Raw genomic sequence first — 22887 nt, 5'->3', positions numbered from 1 at the left:
AGCAGGAAAATCGACGTTTCGGGCAAAAGCCCATCATCAGGTAGATAGTATACACTGCCGCTACTGAGCATTGGTGGAGTGGGGAGCGGATGTGGTGCCAATCAAGCAGACTGCTTTGTACTGGATTGTATCACGCTTCTTGAATACTGCAGGAGTTGCTTCCATCTCGACAAATGGGAACTATTCTATCACACTCCTGAATTGTACCTTGTAGATGGTTGACAGGCTTTTTTTGGGGGTGGAGGTGGGGTGTCAGGTGGAATTATTTGCTACAGTCTTCCTAGCCTCTGAGCTGCTCTTGTAGCCACTGTATTTATATGGGGAGTCCAGCTGAATTTCTGGTCAACAGTAATCCCAGAATGTTGATCGTGGGGGAATTCAGTATTGGTAATGCCATTGAACACCAAGGGGCAGTGATTAGCTTGTCTTTTATCGGAAAGGGTGGGTGTGGTGGAATATTACTTGCTACTTTTTGTGATATTAACTTGCCCTGCTGATCTGCAGGACATTGGTTGTCCTGAGTCTAGGGTGGAATGTCTCTGACTTACAGATTGTAAGAAATGACATTATCATCTCCTATTATTCAAAGCCGTTAATATGGTCATTTCCTTGTCACTCAGAGCCATTTACACTGTCAAGTCCTACCATTTACATTTTCGACCCTTATTCAGAAATCAATAAGAACATTACAGTTGGAATTCTGACTGCACCCTGTAGTTAGAAAATACAATGCACACCAGATCTGCCCAATGGTTCTAGAGATGTGGTGGTCACTGCATTGTGTCTCGAGTACCATGTGACTGTGTGTGTGTGTGTGTGTGTGGGGGGGGGGGGGGGGGGGGGGGGGGAGGAGGAGAAGAGAGAATGGCCGCGGGTTTCTTATTGGTATGACTGACTGTGATGTAAAGATCTCGTATAAAGAAAGGACTGTTTCCTTTGTCTGGGGAGAGATTCTGACACGACTTTGCAAGCCCTGCAAGGTGTTTTAAAAGTTCCTCCTGAAAGTTTGTACTGTACAGGACTTAACAAGATTTGTTTTTTGTTCACAGAAGTTGGCATATTGCAGTTACATCAAGCGTGTAAGAATCTGAGGAAAAAGCAGCTAAGATTTAATGGGAGCAGTGGGATTCCAACACACACCGAGATTCCAGGTGGAGAGATGGATGGGCCCACAAGGCAAACTTTACCTTGATCTCGCTCTCTCTAAACCTACCACTCAGTCAACCCTTCGTCCCCTTGGACTCTGTGGTGACAGAATCTAAGATAACATATGCACTTGCATGCTAAGTTCGCTTTCAGAATCATAAGCCACTAGGAATTCGGAGGTTAAAGTCCCCTAGGTAAAAGGGGATTAAAGTCCTCCAGTAGTGAAGTTTGAGGCTCCGGAGCATAGAGTGCAAGATAAAAAGAAACACGACATTTACTGTGCCTGTCTCTATCGCCCTGCCTTAGACTGGTTGTTAAGAGGGAAACACCCATGTGAAGGTCAGGACCCTGTAGTGGGAGTGGAGACTACAAACACAGGGTTTGAGGCTCTGGTGCATTAAAAAAAAACTTACATATCAGGAACTTCTAAGAAAAACACCTAAACAAGATTTGGTATTTCTTATTCCCCACACCTACCCTTAAAAGTATTTTTGGGACAACACGGCGTCATTAGGAAAAGGGGAAGAAAGTGGAGCAGGCCTGTCAGGAGCCTGACAGTAAAGTACATTAATTGCTGGGGAAGCTTTGTCCAGATTTTTGTCTCAGTGGAAGTCGCCGTTTCTGGCCTGTGGACTCAACTTGGTGAGTTTTCTTCAGGGGGGCAGGGAGTGGCATGGACTGCGGTGCCATGTGGTCCATTGCGAGGGTTTTCTCTTTTTGGAAGTGCAATTTCATCAAGAGGAAAAAAAAACGAGAAATGCTGAAATTAAGGTTGTACTAATACTTGGGTCGAAACAGGAAGTTTCAATATAAATTATGGCATACTGAAAGTGTTTGATATTTAAATATTTTAGTTAGTTAAAATACTAGTTCAGAAAATCCTTTTAAGTAACTGCTTTGCCTTATTTGAATTAGGATCTCAATTCAATGTGTTTTGTGGGTCATGTAATACAGCAGATTTTATTTTTACATTAATATGATATAACATTAGGTCCTTTTTAAAATTATCAAACATGAAACCTTAAAACAACTGATTAAGGACAGTGAGCCCCTGATTTGTTTGAAATTCTGTAAGGCCGGTTTAAAAAAAAACAATTGTGTCAGTGGTCATGCTTTAGCCAGATGAAAGTATTGTATTAATCTTTTTTGCTTTTTTTCAAAATGCAGTGTTCACAAAAAGAAGAGTTTATTTTAATTTTGATGCTTTAAGGTTTGAGAGAATACTAGAACTTGAGGCTAAGCTGTTTCAGTTCTGTCAATTATTGTTAAGGCTTCATTGACTCCCTATATTTTGCAAATTAAAAGAATGTTGATCTCTACAAAGTTATAGATTTACTGGTCTGTAATCACTAATTCCAACTGTTTTATTTGGGAAGTTTCATTTGGAGAATATATTTTAATATGTTCTGCATTTGTTTCCAACAAATATTTGAGATTTAAATCTGAACTGAAACTGCCTCTTCAATGGCTAAAGCACATGAAACATTTTGTTGTTTTCTTGCTGATCCAGATTTTTGAAATACTTTTCCTGACAGCTTTCACATTAGCCAAGTATTAATTTGTCAAAAGGAAAATAATTTTTGAATAACCTGACTATTTTAACTAACTAAAATATTTAAATATCAAACACTTTCAGTATGCCATAATGTTTCATCAACTATAGGCCAGCTTGGTGATGAGGAAACAGTGATTTTGGAAACAATGACTTGGGATGAAAGTAACTTATTCCAATTATTTGAGTCAGCACTGATCGAGGCCCATCATATGCTGGTGTACAGAGCACAATTTCAAGAAGGACAATGATAAACAGACTAGGTAGGTTGTTTGAATATGCAGAAGACAAAAAATTAAATGCAGAGAAGCACAACGTGTTTCAATTTCATAAGATTGGGCAAAGACAATATAAAAAAGGTACAATTCTGAAGAAGGTGCAAGTGCAAGGGGAAATGGGGTATGTATACATATAAAATAATTGAAAGTAGCAAGAAAGGTTGAAAACGATTAATAAAATGCACATAATTCTGAATTTATAAACTGGACTATAAAATGCAAAAACAAGAAAGTTATAGATCATAGAATCGTACAGCACAATACAGGCCCTTTGGCCCTCAATGTTGCGCTGACCTTTTATCCTACTCTCAAATCAAATTAACCTACATACCTTTCATACTGTCATCCATATGCCTATCCAATTCAGTGTAAAACACTAGTTTGGCCTCAAGTGGAGCATTGCATCTCAGGACACCATACTCCAGGAAGGATACAAAGGCAATAGATATTGTGCAGAAAAGTATTAAAAGAATTAGTTATGTTGGTAGATGGCAGGGCATCTTCTGTGAAGAGAACGCTAAACGCTGATTTGATAGTAACATTCAAACTCATGATGAAATTGGGTCAGTTGGATTGAAACGGTTCCATTGGTGGAAAGATTTGAGATTCAGAAGAGAAAAAACTGAGGTGAATGGCAAAGACAGCAATGGGAATATGATGAAACCCCCTTTCAGGCAGCAAGTGTTAGAATTTGAAACAAAGGGCCCAACAATAGGGTATACGTAGATTGAGTCATGACATTCAAAAAGAATAGGACCATTCTCTAAAATAAATTCAGGCAGTACATAAAAGACGATAGCACTAGGTTATTTACTTTTTCAAAGAGCTAGCAGGGTCTCTATGGGCCAAATGGCCTGGTTCTGTGCTGTAAATATTCTATGTTTCTTCAGTTTGATGTGACTTTAAGACCATAATCAGATGCAAATTAACACCTAGACAAAGTTCGAGACATTGGCATAGTGCTTAAAAGACTACTCAAAAACATTAGTTTTAACAATTTTCCTATAAGGAGAGGGGAGCAGATTGCGGGAGAGAATTCCAAAACTTGAGGTCTGAACAGCTGAAAGAGCAGCTGTTACTGATTCAGAGGACAAAGTCACACAAGATGGCAGAGTTAGAGAAAGGCAGAGTTCTCAAAGGGTTCCAAAATTGCTGTGACGTATCATTATTCTCTCCTATCTTAACATAATCAAAGCATCACTGAATCCTCTTTCTGCACTCTCACAATTATCTCTGTGTACTCCAGTTCTATCCTACTTCTCATCTACATACTGCCGTTTGGCAATAACATTCAAAGCTTTCTGACCTCAAGTTTTCACCATTTCCAGAAGTACCTATTTTCTCATCCCATAAAACAGACCATGCCAAATTTCTGTATATCTGTTGCTGAACCTTTAGTCACAACGTCATTACCTATACACACGACTACTGCAATACACTTTGGCTCATCTCTGACATGCTACGTACCATCTATAAATCGGAGATCGTCCAAAGCTCTGCTGCCCACTTCTCATTCTCAAGCTTTTCTAAATCATAATTATTCTTCCATTGGGGCTACATTTCCAACTGTCTAAGATCCCAGATTTGGAAGTCAGGTTCTATACCTCTGTCTCTACCTCACTTTCCCCTTTAAAACACTTTAAAAAAAAATTCCTTTCAAGTAAGCTTCTGGTCATCTGTCTCAAATATTAGCTAGGTGTCATTTTTCACTTTATAACGCTCCTGTGACATGCCCTTCAACATGTTAAAGGTGCTAAATAAATGTTGCCACTGGTGGTGGGGCTTAAGGAGTTGGCCATGGAACAATTAGAACAAGAGGATGACAACTAAATGGGAGTCAATGTAGGTCAGTGAACACAGGAGTGACAGGTGAACTGGATTTCTTGCCAGTTAGTACATAGGTAAAGTTTTGGATAATATTCAAGTCTGGGGGTAACATAAGCAGTAATGAGTTGGTTAGCAGCATATTGGTGGAGATGGAAGTAGAAGTGAAGGAAGACAAATGTTTTGGAGGGGAAAGTTGTCAGTTTCAGCGATGGGGAAGTTATGCAGGCAAAATCTCAAGTTGGGTCAAATAGTAACAGTCAAATTTGAAATGATTTCTACCACCTACAATTGCTGCAGCCTTCCTTGCTACATTTATTAATTTATTTTAGATTAACTGATGAAAATTGATGGTCATGAGTAGTCAGTACCATTCATTGCCACGATGGCAAGGCAAATTTGATAGACTGTGACATTTATTAACAATAATTCCTGACAAAATATCATATTAGTATGACCACCACACAGTCAATGTGGAAACAAAGTCCCACCTTCATATTGAAGATACCCTCTAGTGTTCTTTCTAAGCTGAAAAGCTGTGTATCTGCTGCTCCATTGTTCCTCGCATGACAATCAGTATCAGTACGTCAATCGTGGCATTGACTTCTAGTTCCAGATGTTGCTGCTGTGCACAAGCTTTCAAGGCCAAAGCAGCTGGTATAAAATTAGAGTCCTGATCAAGGGTCCTGCCTGAAACATCAACTCTTATGCTCCTCTAATGCTGCTTGACCTGCTGTGCTTTCTCCAGCTCCACATTTTATCGAAACTGACTTTCCAGCATCCGCAGTCCCCACTATCTCCAAGGCATAAAATTAGAGGGAATGCTGTCTCCATTGTGTTGTGTGGAACTGCCATAATGCTGAATGCAACAGGTTTTGAACAGACTGAGCAATTAAAGACTTGGCACTTTGAGGTGTCACAGGGTAGCAGCAGATCTTATTCAACTACAATTCATAACCTCATGGCCTGGCACATCACCCCACTTTACCATTGCAACCAAGCCAGGGATCAACCTTGGCTCAACAGAAGAGCATCTCAGGAACATCAGGCACACCTAAAAATGTGGTGTCAACCTGATGAAGTTGCAGCACAGGACTATAAAACCAGCATTAGCAGGACAATAGCTAGTAAAATTCCATAACCAATGGATCATACCTAAGCTCTGTAGTTCTGCCACGTCCAGTTGTGAATGATGGTGGACAATTAAACAACTAACAGAAGGCCAAGGCCCTATAAATTCCCCCATCCTCAACTCTGGAAATGCCCAAAACAACAATGTAAAATACAAACAAAAACAGAAATTGCTGGAAAAGCTTAACCTGTCTTGTATCAGCTGTGGAGAGAAATCAGAGTTAACATTTCAGGTCAAGTGAACTCAGAATGCAAAATACAATACTGAAGCATTTGCATCCATTGTCAGCCAGAACAGTCAAGCAGATCAAGAACAATCATCTGGTCGTGACAGGAAACAGGAAATGCAAGAACCAGTTACAAATCTCAGTGGGCAGTAAGGTACCCAAACATTGTTACAATAAGTACAAATATTAAGGACAGAAGTACTTGAAAAAGCATAGTCATAATGCCATCGGAATAGAAGAGTAAATGTTTACATTTTGTATTAGTGAGGTGCAAGTCAGGAAAATGGATTTCACAGACTTTAGATAACAAAAACCTCACAAAACTGACCAATTCTAGACTCTACAGGATAATTCCACAACAGAGCACAAACAGCTGGCTACATTTGCTCCACATTTTGACACCAAACTGAGATACAAACTTCAATTAAAATCCACAACAGCACTGCTGTCACTGAAATCAATAATCATACCCATCAGCAATTGCACTTCTTATAATAAACCCATTATATAATAAACTAGTTGATGTTAGTTCATCTCAATTCTAGAAAGTAGAAGAATAGTCAAGCGACACAGCTTACTCAATGCCTTACACCTTGTGGCTTCTGTATTGCTCGTCCTTCTCTTTAAGCAAAATGAAAGCTATCTTAAGATAAAATGGAAATAAGGTCCCCCATTCCTAAACTGTTGGTGAGCGTCACTTCAGTTTCACACATCAGATGCAAAAATATTTGTATGACACAAATTAATCCTGACAGAGACAGGAAAAAGACCTGGAGGAACCCTGTTGGGCTATCAAGAGACAAAAGCTAAATATGCATTCTAGCAAGAGGGCTCATATCACTGTTAATGTCTCCATGTCTGTGTCAGAAGATCCAGATTCAAGTTGCACCTGCTCCAGGAGTATGCAGTAACATGTCTGGTTCATTAAAAATATCTATACACTAGTAAACCTGACTACTTGTAACTTCTGTACAACTTTCTAGCTAACATAGGTTGGGAGAATTCCTACATGTATGAAAAACACAGTCTGTGAAGTTTTATCAATAGACATGAAGGTGTGCCTTTAGCAATAGAAATTGTTGGGTTGTTCCATCATTATTCCTGTATGTACCCACCACCACCTACCTCTAGCTTTGGATTAAATCAAATAGCAATGGTTGCTCTTGGCCTACAGTAATCAATCTACACAGATCTGGGTTTTGAAAGCTAAGGGTTGCACCATTTCATTTGTGAGACTGTCACATGAAATGCATTAGATTGGCAATTTAACTCTTGGGAGCAATAACATCTCTAAGGTTTGGGGAGTATGATTTACTTAGATAGGTATAGATAACAGAGACAAAGTATCCTGATAAGTTGTTGATCCCATTTGGTTGAGTCTTGACAAATAATTTTGCTTTAATGATTATGCTCAATGAATACATTATACAAATGCCCATTTTAAGCTCAAGCCTTGCACGGGTTAAGTGTCGATCAAAGTTTGTCACCTATATTTTTAAGTGATGAACTTGCAATTCCACACATTTCTCTTTACTGTACCTTAGTTTCCAAACTTTTTGGAATCAGATCAGCTATATTCCTATTGAGCAGGCTCAAGGAGCAAAATGTTTATTTCTTCTCCTGGCTTGCACACTTGTATTCAAAATAAAACATGCTCAGAATTTTAAAATTTACTTACCCTTTCTATTGCTTCCTTCTCCTGGGGTGTAACCTGGATGTAGTTAGTGTGTGGTGACCCATGACCCTCTGCCCCTTCACTTCCAGCCTCTCCCAAAGGATCATTCAACATCTGAACAAACTGCTCCTGATGCTGAGTAATTTGCTGGAAAGCAATTTGAAACAATCAGTGCAACTTGCACAATGGGACACTATTCCAATCAACCAGTAACTCATAATTCAATACTGTAATCAAGTTATTTATTCCAAGAAAAATCACAACGTAGAATGTTTGTTTTTAAAAGTAATGGTGGTGCTTTTTGGCATGGATATTTCCTACATCAAGCAGTGAATGTCAACATTAAGCAGCATTAAGTCAGACCCAATGTGTCTGGATGAAAAGTGATGCTCCTGTTATTTTATGTCACAACGTGTTTCAGAATCATGACAGCACAGGAAACAGCAATTCAGCCCACAAATACTAAGCTTACTCTCCACAGAAAATCCTACCAGTTGCTTTCTTATCCTTAGAGTAGCTTCTAAGGGTAGTTCCCTCAACCTCCTCTACAGCTTCTTCAGTTCTAACCAGAGGGGAGGAGGTATCTTTCTGTCAGTGTCTCTGGACTAGTAATCCAAAACCCCAGACTAATATACCGGGGCTATGGGCTCAAGTCTCATTAGGACAGATCAAAAATTTGAATTAAATAAAATCTGGAATTAAAAACTGGTCTAATGACAATCATGTAATTTTTTAGAAAAAGCCAACCCTCACTAATGACCTTCAGAGAAGGAAATTTGCTGTCCTTATCTGGTCTGGCCAATGCACGACTCCAGACCCACAGCAAAGTGGTTGACTCCTAATTGCCCTCTGAACTGGCCTAGCAAGACACTCCGTTGCATCAAAACCACTACAGAATCTACTAAGCCACTAGCAATATCCCAGCTACCATCATTATCATCCTTGGGTATATCATGATGTCCTACCAGCAGAACAGACCCACCACAGTTGACAGAAGATTCATATACTGTCAGGAGGAAGTTGTCTTGGGGGTCCTCAACATTGCCATAAAACTTCATGGAGTCATCAGGTCAAACATGGCCAAGGAATTTCCTGCTGATTAATGCCTGCCACCAACCCTCAACTGATAAAAATAAATTGTCCTCGATGTTAAATGCCACTTGGAGGAAGCACAAACGGTGGCAATGGAATAGATGTACTCTGAGTGGAAACTTCAATGTACTTTACCAAGGTGGCTCATTATCTTTACTGTGGTAAAAACAATGACTGCAGATGCTGGAAACCAGATTCTGGATCAGTGGTGCTGGAAGAGCACAGCAGTTCAGGCAGCATCCGAGGACCAGTAAAATCGATGTTTCGGGCAAAAGCCCTTCATCAGGAATACAGGCAGAGAGCCTGAAGCGCGGAGAAATAAGTGAGAGGAGGGTGGGGGTGGGGAGAAAGTAGCATAGAGTACAACAGGTGAGTGGGGGAGGGGATGAAGGTGATAGGTCGGGGGTGGGGAAGAAGGTGGAGTGGACATCCTCAGAAGACTTCATACTCTCAACAAACAGTATTTCAACTCCATCTCAAACATCAAAAACTGGAAGTACAACAACTTTTTAGCTACCCACCTCCACAACCAGCGCTCCTCAAACACTCCATAGATTCCCCTGGCCTCTGGAACTGCTCGGATGCTATTAGCCATGCGGCTGGTGCAGTTGCCACCCCCACGCTGAGTGATGAAGTCACTTTCGCCCCTCACAATTCTTCATGGACCACACGTGACATCACTTCCGCCCCTCACATCATCGCTGATGTCACACGCTCAGTGACTTCTGCGCCCCCCTACTGCCGTGTTTGCCACCACTTCATCCCCCTTCATGCCACTCACCTGCATTCTGCTGAGCACCCCCCCCCCACAGATCCCACTGTCACCGTCCCCACTCCCAGAACCCTAAGGGGAACACCACCCTTGCTCATGACTCCACTCCCATTCCCACCACCACCACACCCAGTCCAGTTACTAGCTCCACCCCCACTCTCAGCTCCACACTCACACCAGATCCCAGCTCCCAGCCCTACCGAGTGTTCACCATCCCTCCAGACCCTCCCCTCACTGAGGACGAACAATCAATCAGTCCTCAGCAAAGGACTCACCTTCATCCCCCTCCATCCATGCATCAATGAGTTTATTACACGCCGTGACGTCGAACACTTCTTCCGCTGCCTCCGCCTCCAAGCTTACTTTCACAATCAGGATCCCTTCGCCCACCTCCAACACATTGCATCCACCTGGACACCCCGCTCTGGCCTATTACCCGCCCTTGATCTTTTCATTTCCAACTGCCGCCGGGACATTAACCACCTCAACCGGTCTACTCCCCTCCCCCACTCCAACCTCTCACCCTCACAACGCGCAGCCCTCCAATCCCTCTGTTCAGTTGGAGGAAGAGCGTCTCATCTTCCGCCTAGGAACCCTCCAACCACAAGGGATGAACCTAGATTTCTCCAGTTTCCTCATTTCCCCTCCCCCCACCTTGTCTCAGTCAATTCCCTCGAACTCAGCACCGCCCTCCTAACCTGCAATCTTCTTCCTGACCTCTCCGCCCCCCACCCCACTCCGGCCTATCACCCTCACCTTGACCTCCTTCCACCTATCACATCTCCATCGCTCCTCCCCCAAGTCCCTCCTCCCTACCTTTTATCTTAGCCTGCTGGACACACTTTCCTCATTCCTGATGAAGGGCGGATGCCCGAAACGTCGAATTTCCTGTTCCTTGGATGCTGCCTGACCTGCTGCGCTTTAACCAGCAACACACTTTCAGCTCTGATCTCCAGCATCTGCAGACCTCACTTTTTACTCGGATATTTGAATAACAAGAGTTCTCATCTCCACAAATATCTGAAACTTCAATGATGGGGAAGCCAAGTACATGAATGAAAAACCCAAGATGAAATATTTCCATGCACCTTCATTCATAAGTACCCAGTGGATAATCCATCTCAGCGTCTTCCTGAAGTCTGTTGCATCACAGATGCCAGACTTCAGTCATTTTGATTCACTATGTGATATCAAAGAACATCTAGAGGCACCAGATATTGCAAAAGCTATGGGCCCTGATAACATTCTGGCAATTGTACTGAAGATTTGTGCTCTAGAATTTGCTACACCCTAGTCAAGGCAGCATTTGACCAAGTATGGTATCAAAGAGCCCTAGCAAAACTAGATTTAATGGGAATTAAGGAGTTAAACTCTCTTCTCAGAGCCAGCACAAGTATCAGGAGAATGGGCAGGGCAAGGCAACTTCGGGAAAGGCACTGTTGGCACTCTTGGCAGCCATGAGGCTGTAATCTAACAAAAACTAATGAAAAACAAAAGGATGAAATTGAAATGTGAGACAGTGTTAGCTTTGCAGACACTGACATTGATGCAAGTGATATTGAACAGGCAACAAATGGATGGCATACTTGTAAAAGTGTTGGGTTGTCTCTCCCAAGCTGCTGGAGTAGGGCTGGCAGTAGTGCCGGGTTCTGCTGTATTATCTGACGCATCTGCTGAAACTGGGGTTGGGTTCGTAGAAATTCCAGTGGGTTACCTGAAAAAGATCATTGTTAGACATCTGCACAAACTCAAACAACTGTCTGTTCCTCCCCTTCATACAGTGACTGTTCACTAACAATGTGATAGATTGCTATTTTTAAAAATTTAATTCTTAGTCATCGCTTTCCATGCTATTGACATCAGTGAAGCTCACCACATTACCCCATTACCAACACTGACTGATTGCACTCACTGCTTGGTGTAGATTGCGATGCTGGCTGCGACGGTGGTTGTGTTGTGACTCGAGGTTGTGGTTCCTCTGGAACTTCTGGCTCTGCCGGGATTCCCTAAACAAAGGGCAAAACATTTATTACACATGTCATTTTACCTGCACCACAACTAAAAGACAAAACTACAAACCAACCTAATATTATGAAACAACCAACGCAAAAATGAATAAAGTTGTCCCAAAATTAACAATCAAAATTACAAAACCAAGCCACTGTTCAGAAGTCAGAATAGGTCAGTACCAAGCATACTTCATTTTGAACACCGGCAAGATAGGCAACTCTTTTTTCAGACTTGAGTTGGTAACTCCTTGCCTTAATCAGGAAGAAATAAGCATAGTTCCTTTGCCATAGCTGTACAATTGCTCGAGAGGAAGTTTTAATACAGTCAGGCCAATTTTACACGCAAGAAAAATAAACTAAGGCACATTTGCAAGCTATTGCCTCAATCTCAATTGTTTAAAAATAACATTAAATGCTGGAAACACTCAAGTCAAGCAATATCTGTGGAGAGAAAGTTAACATTCAGGCTGATGACCTTTAAATGAACTTTAAAAAAAACTGGTATTAAGTCAGCAGAAACCAGGAGGAGTTAAGAAAATACAGGAAAAAAAGCTGTGATGGGGGTAGACAGCAGAACAGAAAAAAATTTCCTCATACAAGCCGATGAGAATGATTGTGGGCAAATTGGAAAAAGATATGACCAGATGAAGCATGTATGGCTATACCGCAGCTACCCGAATAAAATATGAAGGAATAAACAAAGAAAGAAGACAAGACCAAGTAAACAAATAAAAGCAGAACAAGTCACACAGGTTATGATCAAAAATTATTGAACTCGATACATTGAGTCCAGAAGACTCCAAACACATAGTCAAAAGATGAGATGCTGTTCCTCAAATATGCTTTGAGCTTCATTGGAGCTGGCTAAGAACAGAAAGATTAGCATGGGAGCAAAGTGCAGAATTCAAATAAAGAGCTACAGCAGTGCAGGCACACACTTTGGGACTTAACAGGCATTCAGCAAAAGTTACTCATTCAAGCACAAGAGATGCAAAATGCCCTTTTATCACTTCTTTTCCCACCCCTCGAGCGAAACATTTACTGTTGTTCTTTCAATCTAGCTGACTGTATTTGTTGTTCACGTTGTACTCTCCTTGACACGGGGAAGACCAAGCCCTATCACAGGCCTTTCCTTTTGCTCGGCCTGTCCTTGTCCCCTTCCACTGTTTTAAAGATTATTACATTTCTACCTTTTCAGTTTTGATGAATAGTCACTGACTTGTAATGTTAAGTACTTCTTTCTACAAATTCCTCTGACCTGCTCAGTAATTCCAGGATTTTCTGCTTTTATTTAAGGTTTCCAGCATCCACATTATTTTACTTTTATGTAAATGAAGGAATTTTGCAGTCAATTCTGTTTAAAACTATAAACAATTCTGGCATATTTATTTATCAAGGAAGCTAGAAAACAGCAAGTGAGAGTTCAGAAGAACTGCCTTTAACAGTCGAGTCCAGTTATTTAATTAAGTCCAATAGTAAGAAACCTTTAAGGACATGGTGCTATATACAGAGTACATTAACTCAGCGTTCCTGCAGAGTCAGGACAGGCTTCAATAATCCCATTTTGTTGGCCACAACATACTATTGAGGAATCACAAATATATACTTATGATTCCAAGAAGACAGACAACAAAATCTCAATACACTAAAGTAATCTATCAGATAATCTCACTGCTCACATCCAAATAAACTCTTGGTTGGTGACAAAATAGCATGGGATGATAGAGTTGAAGTAGTAAATTATTACCAAGGTACTCAGAGCTCAAGTGCTCTATTTTGAAATCAACATACAATTTTTCCCACAGTCGCAATAAGGGAACATAAATACCAATCAGAAAATTGTGTGCAAATTGGCAAAATTAAACACCGACTGGGTGACTGTTTTGTGAAACAGCTTCACTCTGTCCACAAGAATGGCCCTGACCTTCTAGTTGCTTGCCATTTCAATAAGCCACCTTGCTTTCATGCCAACATTTCTGCTGTGGGCCTGTTACAATGTTCCAATAAAGTGCAATAAAGCTTAAAGAAATTCAATTAATTTCCTATTTAGGCATTTTACAGCCATGAGGTCTCAAGATTGAATTCAGCAACTTCAGAAACTGACCACACGTCTGTTATTTTTCTTACATTGTTTTTCCCCTCCCACCAAACCTTGTCTTGTTTACTGACCCGCCACCAAGTAGAGAGAACCCCGTTTGTCCCTTTCACATCTTAACTTATACCATTTTACATCTTTGTCATGTTCCCCATCATTAACAACACCTTTATCTTTTGCACTCAGCTTCTACACCATCTATTCTCTTCATTCCTCCTTCGTTTGCCAGGTATGTGTAAAAACTTTTCCAATTTCTTTCAGTTCTGAACTCAATATATTGACTGTTTCTCTCTGCACAGATGCTGCGAGATGTGTTTCACTTCTCCAGCACTGTGCTTGTAAAACGTTATGCCACTCTGCTCCAATGTTAAGGTAGCAGGTAGGTTATTACTTCTGGTCGCCACCAAATCAGCACACCGCAGATTTCAATGTTTGATAGTTTCCACAACATTTTTCAGTAGAAGTGTCTTTCAGTGACCAATGTACTTAAGACTGACCTCATGGTACATTAAAAAAAGACAGTGCCTGGCATAATGCTAAGCCAAGTCGTCCAGAAGGTCCCAGGTTCTAGTTGATCTTAGTAAGTAGAGTGCTTGTTTTGTACCTCATTACATTAACCCCTTACCCAGCAAAGACGAGTTAACTTGTCTTCACCCAATGTGTCTTTCTCAGAGTGCGACGAGTAAACTCGTCCAAAACAATTTCAAAAACAGCCACAGACGAGTTTATACGTCAATTCTCGACATTTCTGGGCCCTTTTCAGCTAGAAACGAGTATACTCGTTGACTCATACGTCTGGTAGCTGTGTCTCTTCCATCTGAGGCATTGCAAGAAGCGTCAACGCACTGCTTTTGGGCACACCCTCATTCGGTTTTTTCTGTTTTTTTTTTAGAAATTACGCCCAGATGTTGAGGTCAGAACATGACAATGAGTATGAACCTTCTTTTAGAAGCTTGGATACATCAAATGAGAGTGCAAGCATTAAAAATACTATAAAATAAAGCAATACAAAAATTCGTCTTAAAATGAAACGTTTTCTCCAAAAAAAAAGTTGCCAGGGAAGGGGTTAAAATTCCAGAATGGATATAGCTTTAAACACTACTGAAGGCAAAGCTCCTTCTTTAAAATAAAAATAATGTGGATGCCGCAAATCTGAAATAAAAACATAAATTCCATGAATTATTGACTATGTTGAGGGCATTTGTGGAAAGCTAATTTTTCAGGTCAATGACAATCTTACTGGTCATCTTCAATTTTCTCTCATGCAATTTGATACAAAATAATAACACCCTCTACAGCAAAAATAAATATTTCAATATCTTAAAACGTTTCAATCTCCACCTTTAACTCACCGTCAGAAGATATTCCACAGCTCTGTCAGGGTTATTATAGCTTGCCCGCAGTGCTGCAAGAACCTGCTCCCGTTCATAGCCCATCGACATGATTTCTGCCACCAAATTTTCATAGGCTTGCCCTGTTACTGGAGTAAATGTGCATAAGTGAATCTATGCCAGTCCAAATTCCTTGACAGATCACAAAGTGTCAACAAATTATAACAGAGTATTTCTTACTTTTTAAAATCAAACATTGAAAATTCCAGGTGATTAGATTACTTAGTGTGGAAACAGGCCCTTCGGCCCAACAAGTCCACACCGACCCGCCGAAGCGCAACCCACCCATACCCCTACACATACCCCTTACCTTACACTACGGGCAATTTAGCATGGCCAATTCACCTGACCCGCACATCTTTGGACTGTGGGAGGAAACTGGAGCACCCGGAGGAAACCCACACAGACACGGGGAGAATGTGCAAACTCCACGCAGTCAGTCGCCTGAGGCGGGAATTGAACCCAGGTCCCTGGCGCTGTGAGGCAGCAGTGCTAACCACTGTGCCACCGTGCCACCCCAATTCACTTGATCTTTGACAAGTGAATTTTGCAGCCAGTTTAGGAGGGATAGCAATTCTGTGAGCAAACACTAGAATTTTACCCAGTTATACTATAGACAAAACATGTACAGATCTTCGTTTTACGTAGCCTGTACAGATTACACAATGGAATAAGTGAAACCAGAATGTGACAGCCTTGCGGTATGTTTGTTCTGCAGAAAAAAGGATTTACTTCTTGCATGCATTACATGGAACTTATCCGCAGGAATTTAAAGAAAGGAAATGTAAATTAAAAGAAAAGAAAATGTCCTCCTTTAAAAAGGAGGACATGAATAACGTTCCAAAAATGTTGGGGAACAAAGGGTCTAGAGGGAGGAATGGAAAGAAATCAGTTTTAGTCGGGAAATGGAGTTGGAGAAATGGATGGAATAAGTGACAATAAATCCCCAGGGTCTTGTGGTTTCCATTAGAGTACTTAAGGAAGTAGCCCTAGCAATTGTAGATGCGTTGGTCATCTTTTAAGATTCTGTAAACTCCAGAACAGTTCCTATGGGGTAGTGGCTAATATAAGAGGTCTATTTAAAAAAGGTCAGGAGAAAGCAGGGAATTATAGACCAGTTAGCCTCACGTTGGTATGCAAAAAAATGATGGACAAACCTTTATAAAATATTTATTAACAGAACATATCCCTAGTTGAGACATCTAGAACCAGGGATTCACAGTCTCCGGTATGGACAGGCCATTTAGAACTGAGATGAGGAAAAATGTCTTCATTCAAAAGGCAGTGATCCAATGGATCAGAATGCTGTGGAGGCCAAGTCACTGAATATGTTGAAGGAAGAGGTAGGTTATTTTTAAATTTTAAATGCATATTAAATAGGGAGAAAGCAAAGAGGAGAAGTATTCAAATTTATGTAACATATTAACAGTACAGCAAGACAGTGAAATTAATCCTGAATACACCTATATTCATTGCCCAATATTTCAGCAGTAACATATCCTTAATCAGTGTACCTAATGTAGACGAGGCTGTTTCCACCAAATTCAAGTCAATTTCTTCAGCCACAGATCTGGAACAACAGGTTAAAATTTACAGTTACATTTAAGTCATCACTCTGCCACCTTAACATAGCAATCAAATTATTGCATGGTTCTAATCAAGATTCTACAACATAGAGATTCTCATGAACACATTGCATCAGTTCAGACTGCACTGGCTTGAAGACGTGTAAATATTTCAACACAAAACTTGAAACTTAAGTGACAACGGTCACGGAGATTAATGTAGTAACAAATTGTATTGTTGGCATCAAACAATGAAGGAAAGTTCATTATAGCTTGCTAGTTAAGAGGCTGTTCAAAGCTTCTATAAACTTGTATTCCACACTGGAAATGATTGCTCAGTAAATTATCAATGTACTGTCAATTATAGCACAACTTGCAAAACTACATAAGCAATAAAATGCAAATCCACTTGGGATAATCACATTCTCTGTTAATTAAAATTCAATTTTAACAAACAGTTTGACTCTGATTCTATTTGTTCTTTGCACCATAAACCAATCAAGGCAGGATAAGCAGGTTGCTTTTTCCTCAGCTTCCACATATCCTTGTTCTGAAATTGGACATCCAGAAGGTACACAGAAGGACAACAAATGCTCACAAGTTCAGTCAAATACTTCTATTTATCATCAGGGCTGGATTGTGGCTCTAATATTGGGACAATACAGAGCATCAACACATTGCTTTAATCAAAAACTTTTTTTAAATTCCTGAAACACCCGCAGGCTTATTAACTATCTAAATGCATCCTATTTACTCAGGAGTACAATCGCATCATCATTCCACGATAAACTAGACCACAAGAGCATCTGGAAATTAAGAACGTGCTTAAAATCTCACTACAAGGGTACAAAGTATTAGAATTCCCGATATCTTTTCCAACAGAACGCTAATATAGACTCATTTTCACAACACTGCATATATTGAGTTCCCAAGCTCAATCATGTCATGCTGTGATAAGCACACCAAGTAAGAAAAACAGGAAGGTGGGTGGGTAGGTGGGTGAGTGGGTGGGTGAGGGGGGGGAACAAGACAGGGGAGAGATTTAGCTGTTGCCCAGAAGGATGTTGGTGTGCTACACTTTCAACAAAAAGTCAAATTGAAAAAAAAGGTCTTAACAAACATAACTTGACAAATTCACATTTTGCAAGTCTTCAATCTGAATAATCAACTGCTGTATTTCTGCACATCCTGAAATTTCAATGTAACTACAAGCAGTTCCAGATATCTGGAATCAAAAGTTTACAGCAGCTCGAGACCAAAATAGATTTTCATTAGCCTGATTGGATCTTTTGAAAAATCAGATGCATCAGTGGAAAATTAGGCCATTTCTTCTTTCTTCCATTTGCTTAGTTCATGCAGGTAGGAATTAAGTCTCAGAAAGTAAATTTAAAACCTTCAAATCATAACTGAGAAAGGACTTCCTGAAAATTAAATGAGATGCCCCAAAAGGACATCCCCTGGGGTACTGGTGATTTCTTCCCTAACTTCAGCCCAAATCATATGCATTAATATCCAGCACTTTTCCTACCCAACTTTATTGTACCTTGGGTTAAGTGCTTCAGAAACGGCACTGGTTTCTTCCGTTGTTTCTTCTTCCTTTGGCTTTTCCTCCGTAACTGGACTAGAAGAATCAGATGTTGGAACAATAGCTGGAGGCGAGGCAGGGACAACAGAAGTGGCACCTGAGGTTGGAGTGGGGTTAGAGTTGGGAGGTTGACTTGAAGATGAAATTGAATCTGCAATTAAGCTTGGAACTGCAGTTGAAGCTGGAACTGTGGCTGAAGTTGTAGTTGAGGTGGACACAGCTGAAGCGGTACTCGCTGATGCAGGCACTGGAGCAGGTTGTGTTGTTGGCTGTGCAGGCACAGGAGCTGCTTTAGGCTGTTTTCAAAGAAGAAAAAGTTAAGCACTAATGTGGAGTGAGGTCAGCTGCACTGAATAATAGTAAAACAAACAAGAGTGCTGAGTACCTCAGCACATCCAACCAAGTCAACAACTCTATGTCAGTCTCAAATAGGAATCAAACAGGCTTCTTTGAGAGTCCATATTGACAGCTCTTCTTCCTGAACTATGCAAGGACACCTTCCAGTAGATCCCAAAGAGGGTTATGGGTTAGTCCATCCCAAACTGTAGAAGGGTCAAAGCAAAGTTGGTTTTCTCATTTTTTCAGGACTAGGATTGGTTTCAATCAAATAACATTTGCTTCATAACTGCCTGACTACAACTTCCATTTAATTGCCAGAATGAACACCTTGCATACATGACGACAGTCACATGAATAGCTCCAGTCCCAGTATTTAAATTTTTGAGAGAGCACCTGTCTGAATTTTGAAATATTGGAGAAAACCTCATGCTGACTTTGAAATAGCACCAAAAAGGTTTGGGAGCAATTCACCTGCCTTTTCAACAATAAAAGGAAAGAGGCCATAGATGGCAAGAGAAGAAACAAAAAAAAAATGGAAAACCTTATTGCCCTAAAAAAAAAGGAAGGAGGAAACAGACACACAATGCTGTTTTTGGATTGATTACTTTATTTCAGTGAATAATTATGAGATGATGACGAAGGTAAGTTCTGTTGCTTTAATATTTCCTCAGAAACCATTGTTGAGGCCATAGAAAAAAAGCAGCTATTTTTAGAATTTACAAAACCTCCATTTGAGGCAACAAGTAACAATTATAAATTATTGAATATTGCAATCTCAAAACTGAACTTACATCCAGCATATATAAAACAAAAATCACTAAAAACTGTCAGCAAGAAGTCTCTGAAACCCTAAACATGGGCATAAGGGGAAAAAAAAAATTCCATGTAAAAGTTCTGCTTGTCCAGACAAAACGTACCTTAGTCAACTGGGGATCTGAAGTATGTGTTATTTTAGTCCTGGGTTTGAAGGCCTTTATTTTTAACAAAATGGTGATTATCACAAACTAAGAGATTCCAACTCCCAAACACAGACACATTGTTTCTTTGAGATGTGCTTAATATGGAGGGGTCAGTGCTCATGGCACAGTTCTCAACCTGCAGTTTGCATAAAGAATTGACTTAAAAAAGAACTAAGGCCCATCTAATGGGAACTGGTGACTTCTTATGACTTACCCCAATATAAAAGCCATTGAATTCAGTTGCAATTTATCAATTACCAATATTATTTGTCCTAAATCCATAATGAAATGTGAATTCAGTTGATCTGAATGGCTGTTTCCAAGAAATCAAGTGATCCCAATGAAAATGATCAATTTCTTTTGGGAAGGGGTAAAGAAAAGCAGAATTGAATGTGCCAATAAAACTATTCTTCTACGTGCTTTACTTCTTTCCTTGGTTCGATCACACTAAGCAGTAACTTTGCAAAGACTGAAAGCCTGCCAAAACAGTTCTTCAACTGAATGTCAGGAAGAATGCTTGAAATGACTCACAATCATAACATTGTTTAACACAATTTTAAAGTTGAAATGTTGAGCACTCTCCACTCCAGCATAGCAAAAACAATCAGGAATAGGAAGTGATAGCTGCAGAGCATTTTCCAAACCAATGTTCAAGAGGAATTATCAATAAAAGCTGCAGTCACCATCCATATGCCTAGACATAAAAGAACAGTTGCACAGCAGCATTCAGTTCACAGCTCAAGACTCAAGTCCCCCTGACTATTCCTAATACATCCATTCTTTTCCAAAACAGAGTCAGAGTCAAAAAAAGGACACTAATGAACCAGATAACCAACAAGGATTTCATGGTCATCATTAAATTTGTAATTCCATATTTTTGTTGTTTGCAAATTTCACCCTCTGCCATGGCAGGATTTGAATCCAGGTCCTCAGAACACTACCTGAGTGCCTGGATTAATACCATTAGGCCCCCTATATATGGTGAGATTTTCTCCTGTTGGAGATTATCATTATCTGGCATTTTTGTGGCACAGATGTGTTTTGAAAGCTTGTCAACCTAATTCAAGATATTAGAATAATCTCAGTGCATTTGGACACAATGCTTAAGTATCTGAGTTGTTTTAACTATTAGCAAACATCTGTACTTCTGACCTTATAAGGGAGGAAAGATAATGAAGCAGCTGAAGATGACTGGACATTGGACACTATCCTGATGACCTCCTACAGAGATGTTCAGAGATGAGATGACTGCCCTCCAAGAATCACAACCATCTTGCCTTGTGCCAGAAATGCAAGATAGCTGTCTGCTTAATTCCTATTGACTCTAGTTTTGCTTGGGTGCCTAGGTACCACAGTTATTCAAATGCCGACTTGATGTCAAGGGTAGTTACATCTAAATCCCCACTCCTTATTCCAAAATGTATTTTCCATATTCTCCTTTACCATCATAAAAAGTGGATGTGATGCTCCCCATTCCCCATATTCAGGGTTCTGACCAACCTTTCAGGCATGGAAAACCAGTATTCACTCTCAGTCTCCCTTTCACCTTGGATACCCATTTTTATCTTATTAGTTCATCTGTGCTTGATACCTTTTGCATCTAAGATGAGGCATTGCAGGAGAAGTAGGAAAGAATATTGCCAGCTCTGAAAATACATGCACAACCTTAAACAAACGATGGCTCTCTCTTCAAATTAACCCTCGAGATGCTGAACCAAGGTGCAGTGCTTAACAGAGAGCACAATTCCACTCTAATTCAAAAAACCTTAGTCCATACCTTAATTGTCTGAGACTTAATGTCTTCCTTGCACGACCTACCAACTCTACTGTTTCTATCATCCACAAACAATTCATTCTGAATTCCATCTACATGCCCATGGACAAGGTTTCAAAAAGGATTTTAAAAAAAAATCCCTTGTTCAACCCTTTAGGTTCCACCCTATCACACAATCTCAGCTTCTGTGATCATCCTCTGCCTGTTTCTCGCCATTGAAAACAGTTCCTCAATAGCCCCACACACATTAGAATCCCTTCCTTCTGCCTTATTAACAATTTTATCAGCTTGTCCTCTTTGCACACACCACCCAACTGAATAGAGATGGCTTTTATAGGTGAGGAAGTTGGTAGGAAATAAAGTCACTAGTTCATCGTCACATTCGCTTCCCCTAAAATAGAATGCAACTTACGAAATAGGTCCACCATACATTTAAAACATTAAGAAATCATGATTATACATGCTCCATCATTTAAATCCTACCTCAGTCACTTACCTTGGTTACCATAACTACTACGAAGTTCTTCTCATCAATTTTGTAATCTTTAAGCTGCGTGTCATCATTGAGGATTTTTCCTGGAACAAAAACATTTATGGATACACATGACAAAATCAAGGAAGACAATTCCCCTTTTGAAAGTTTATCGGTTAGATATAACTGCCTAACTATGAAGAGTCACATTCAAAGTGTATGCCTACAATTGCACAGCTAAAGTAAAATAGGACCAACAGTGCATGACTACACTGAAGTAGATCACACATTAACCTAGTGATTATGTTGGTGGATGTGCAATGGAGAGTGCTAAGTTTTTTGGCTATTTTGGCATTTTTGTTTTTGGAGAACAACCAAATGTAGAGTGACAGAAAGGGGTGGGGTGGTGAAGACAGAGGGGTTGAGGTGGAAGAAGAGAAAGGTTCAGAATGTGCAAATGTGTGAAGGATTAGACTCAGGATTCATAGGTTCTCCTTGCATTCCTATACCCTCTCTCCCTACTTGCCTCCTTCTCTTGCACCCTCATTCAGTCCTCCAGCTCTTTCTCACAGCCCCACAGCATTCCTCAGGATCCAACGGATTCACAGGCTTGCTCCACCAATATTGACGGGTTGTCCCTCAAGAGGCTGGCACTTCCACAGGAAGGAGAGGGTCTTGTCTTCCCCCAACTTGAATCATCTTGCTCCTCTCCACCCCTGTACTTTGCTGTACCAAGCCATCCCATGTTCCCAGCAAACTGATCACCTCCACTCTGTACAGCACATTGGACTAAGTGAAACTACTGAATTAGGCTGTGCTGAAAGAGCAACAAACGCCAAGAGAAATGGCCTCTGATTAGACACGCATCACCTTGTGGAATCTTCCAGTTGTATTTCCTGTACTCAGAACCCCAAAGGCAGGTAATTAGGAATCATTTTCTTGCCAGATAAACATGAATTATAGAAAAGCCCTGGGCAGCTAAGCCAGAAAGGCAATCCTAT

General features: G+C 40.5%; 1 protein-coding gene across 2 annotated transcripts in view; it reads right to left on the bottom strand.

Annotated features, from left to right (window-relative positions):
* The window catches only part of LOC132829090 (UV excision repair protein RAD23 homolog B-like), a 63396-nt gene that overhangs the window by 5440 nt on the left and 35069 nt on the right, over positions 1-22887 (bottom strand). Inside the window, exons 3-9 of one of the 2 annotated variants that reach the window (XM_060846400.1) lie at positions 21911-21990; positions 18301-18638; positions 16707-16762; positions 15154-15275; positions 11610-11703; positions 11284-11411; positions 7837-7980 (exon numbers count right to left, since the gene is read on the bottom strand). In XM_060846400.1, the coding sequence (XP_060702383.1) occupies positions 7837-7980; positions 11284-11411; positions 11610-11703; positions 15154-15275; positions 16707-16762; positions 18301-18638; positions 21911-21990 (962 nt within the window). Of the gene's footprint in view, positions 1-7836; positions 7981-11283; positions 11412-11609; positions 11704-15153; positions 15282-16706; positions 16763-18300; positions 18639-21910; positions 21991-22887 lie in introns of both variants that reach the window. The other variant, XM_060846399.1, reaches the window with a different exon arrangement.

This window comes from Hemiscyllium ocellatum, chromosome 28 (assembly GCF_020745735.1).
Source record: "Hemiscyllium ocellatum isolate sHemOce1 chromosome 28, sHemOce1.pat.X.cur, whole genome shotgun sequence".
NCBI classification, from domain to species: Eukaryota; Metazoa; Chordata; class Chondrichthyes; order Orectolobiformes; family Hemiscylliidae; genus Hemiscyllium; species Hemiscyllium ocellatum.
Note: the sequence above shows the minus strand (reverse complement) of the source record. Positions and strands in the feature narration are given on the sequence as shown.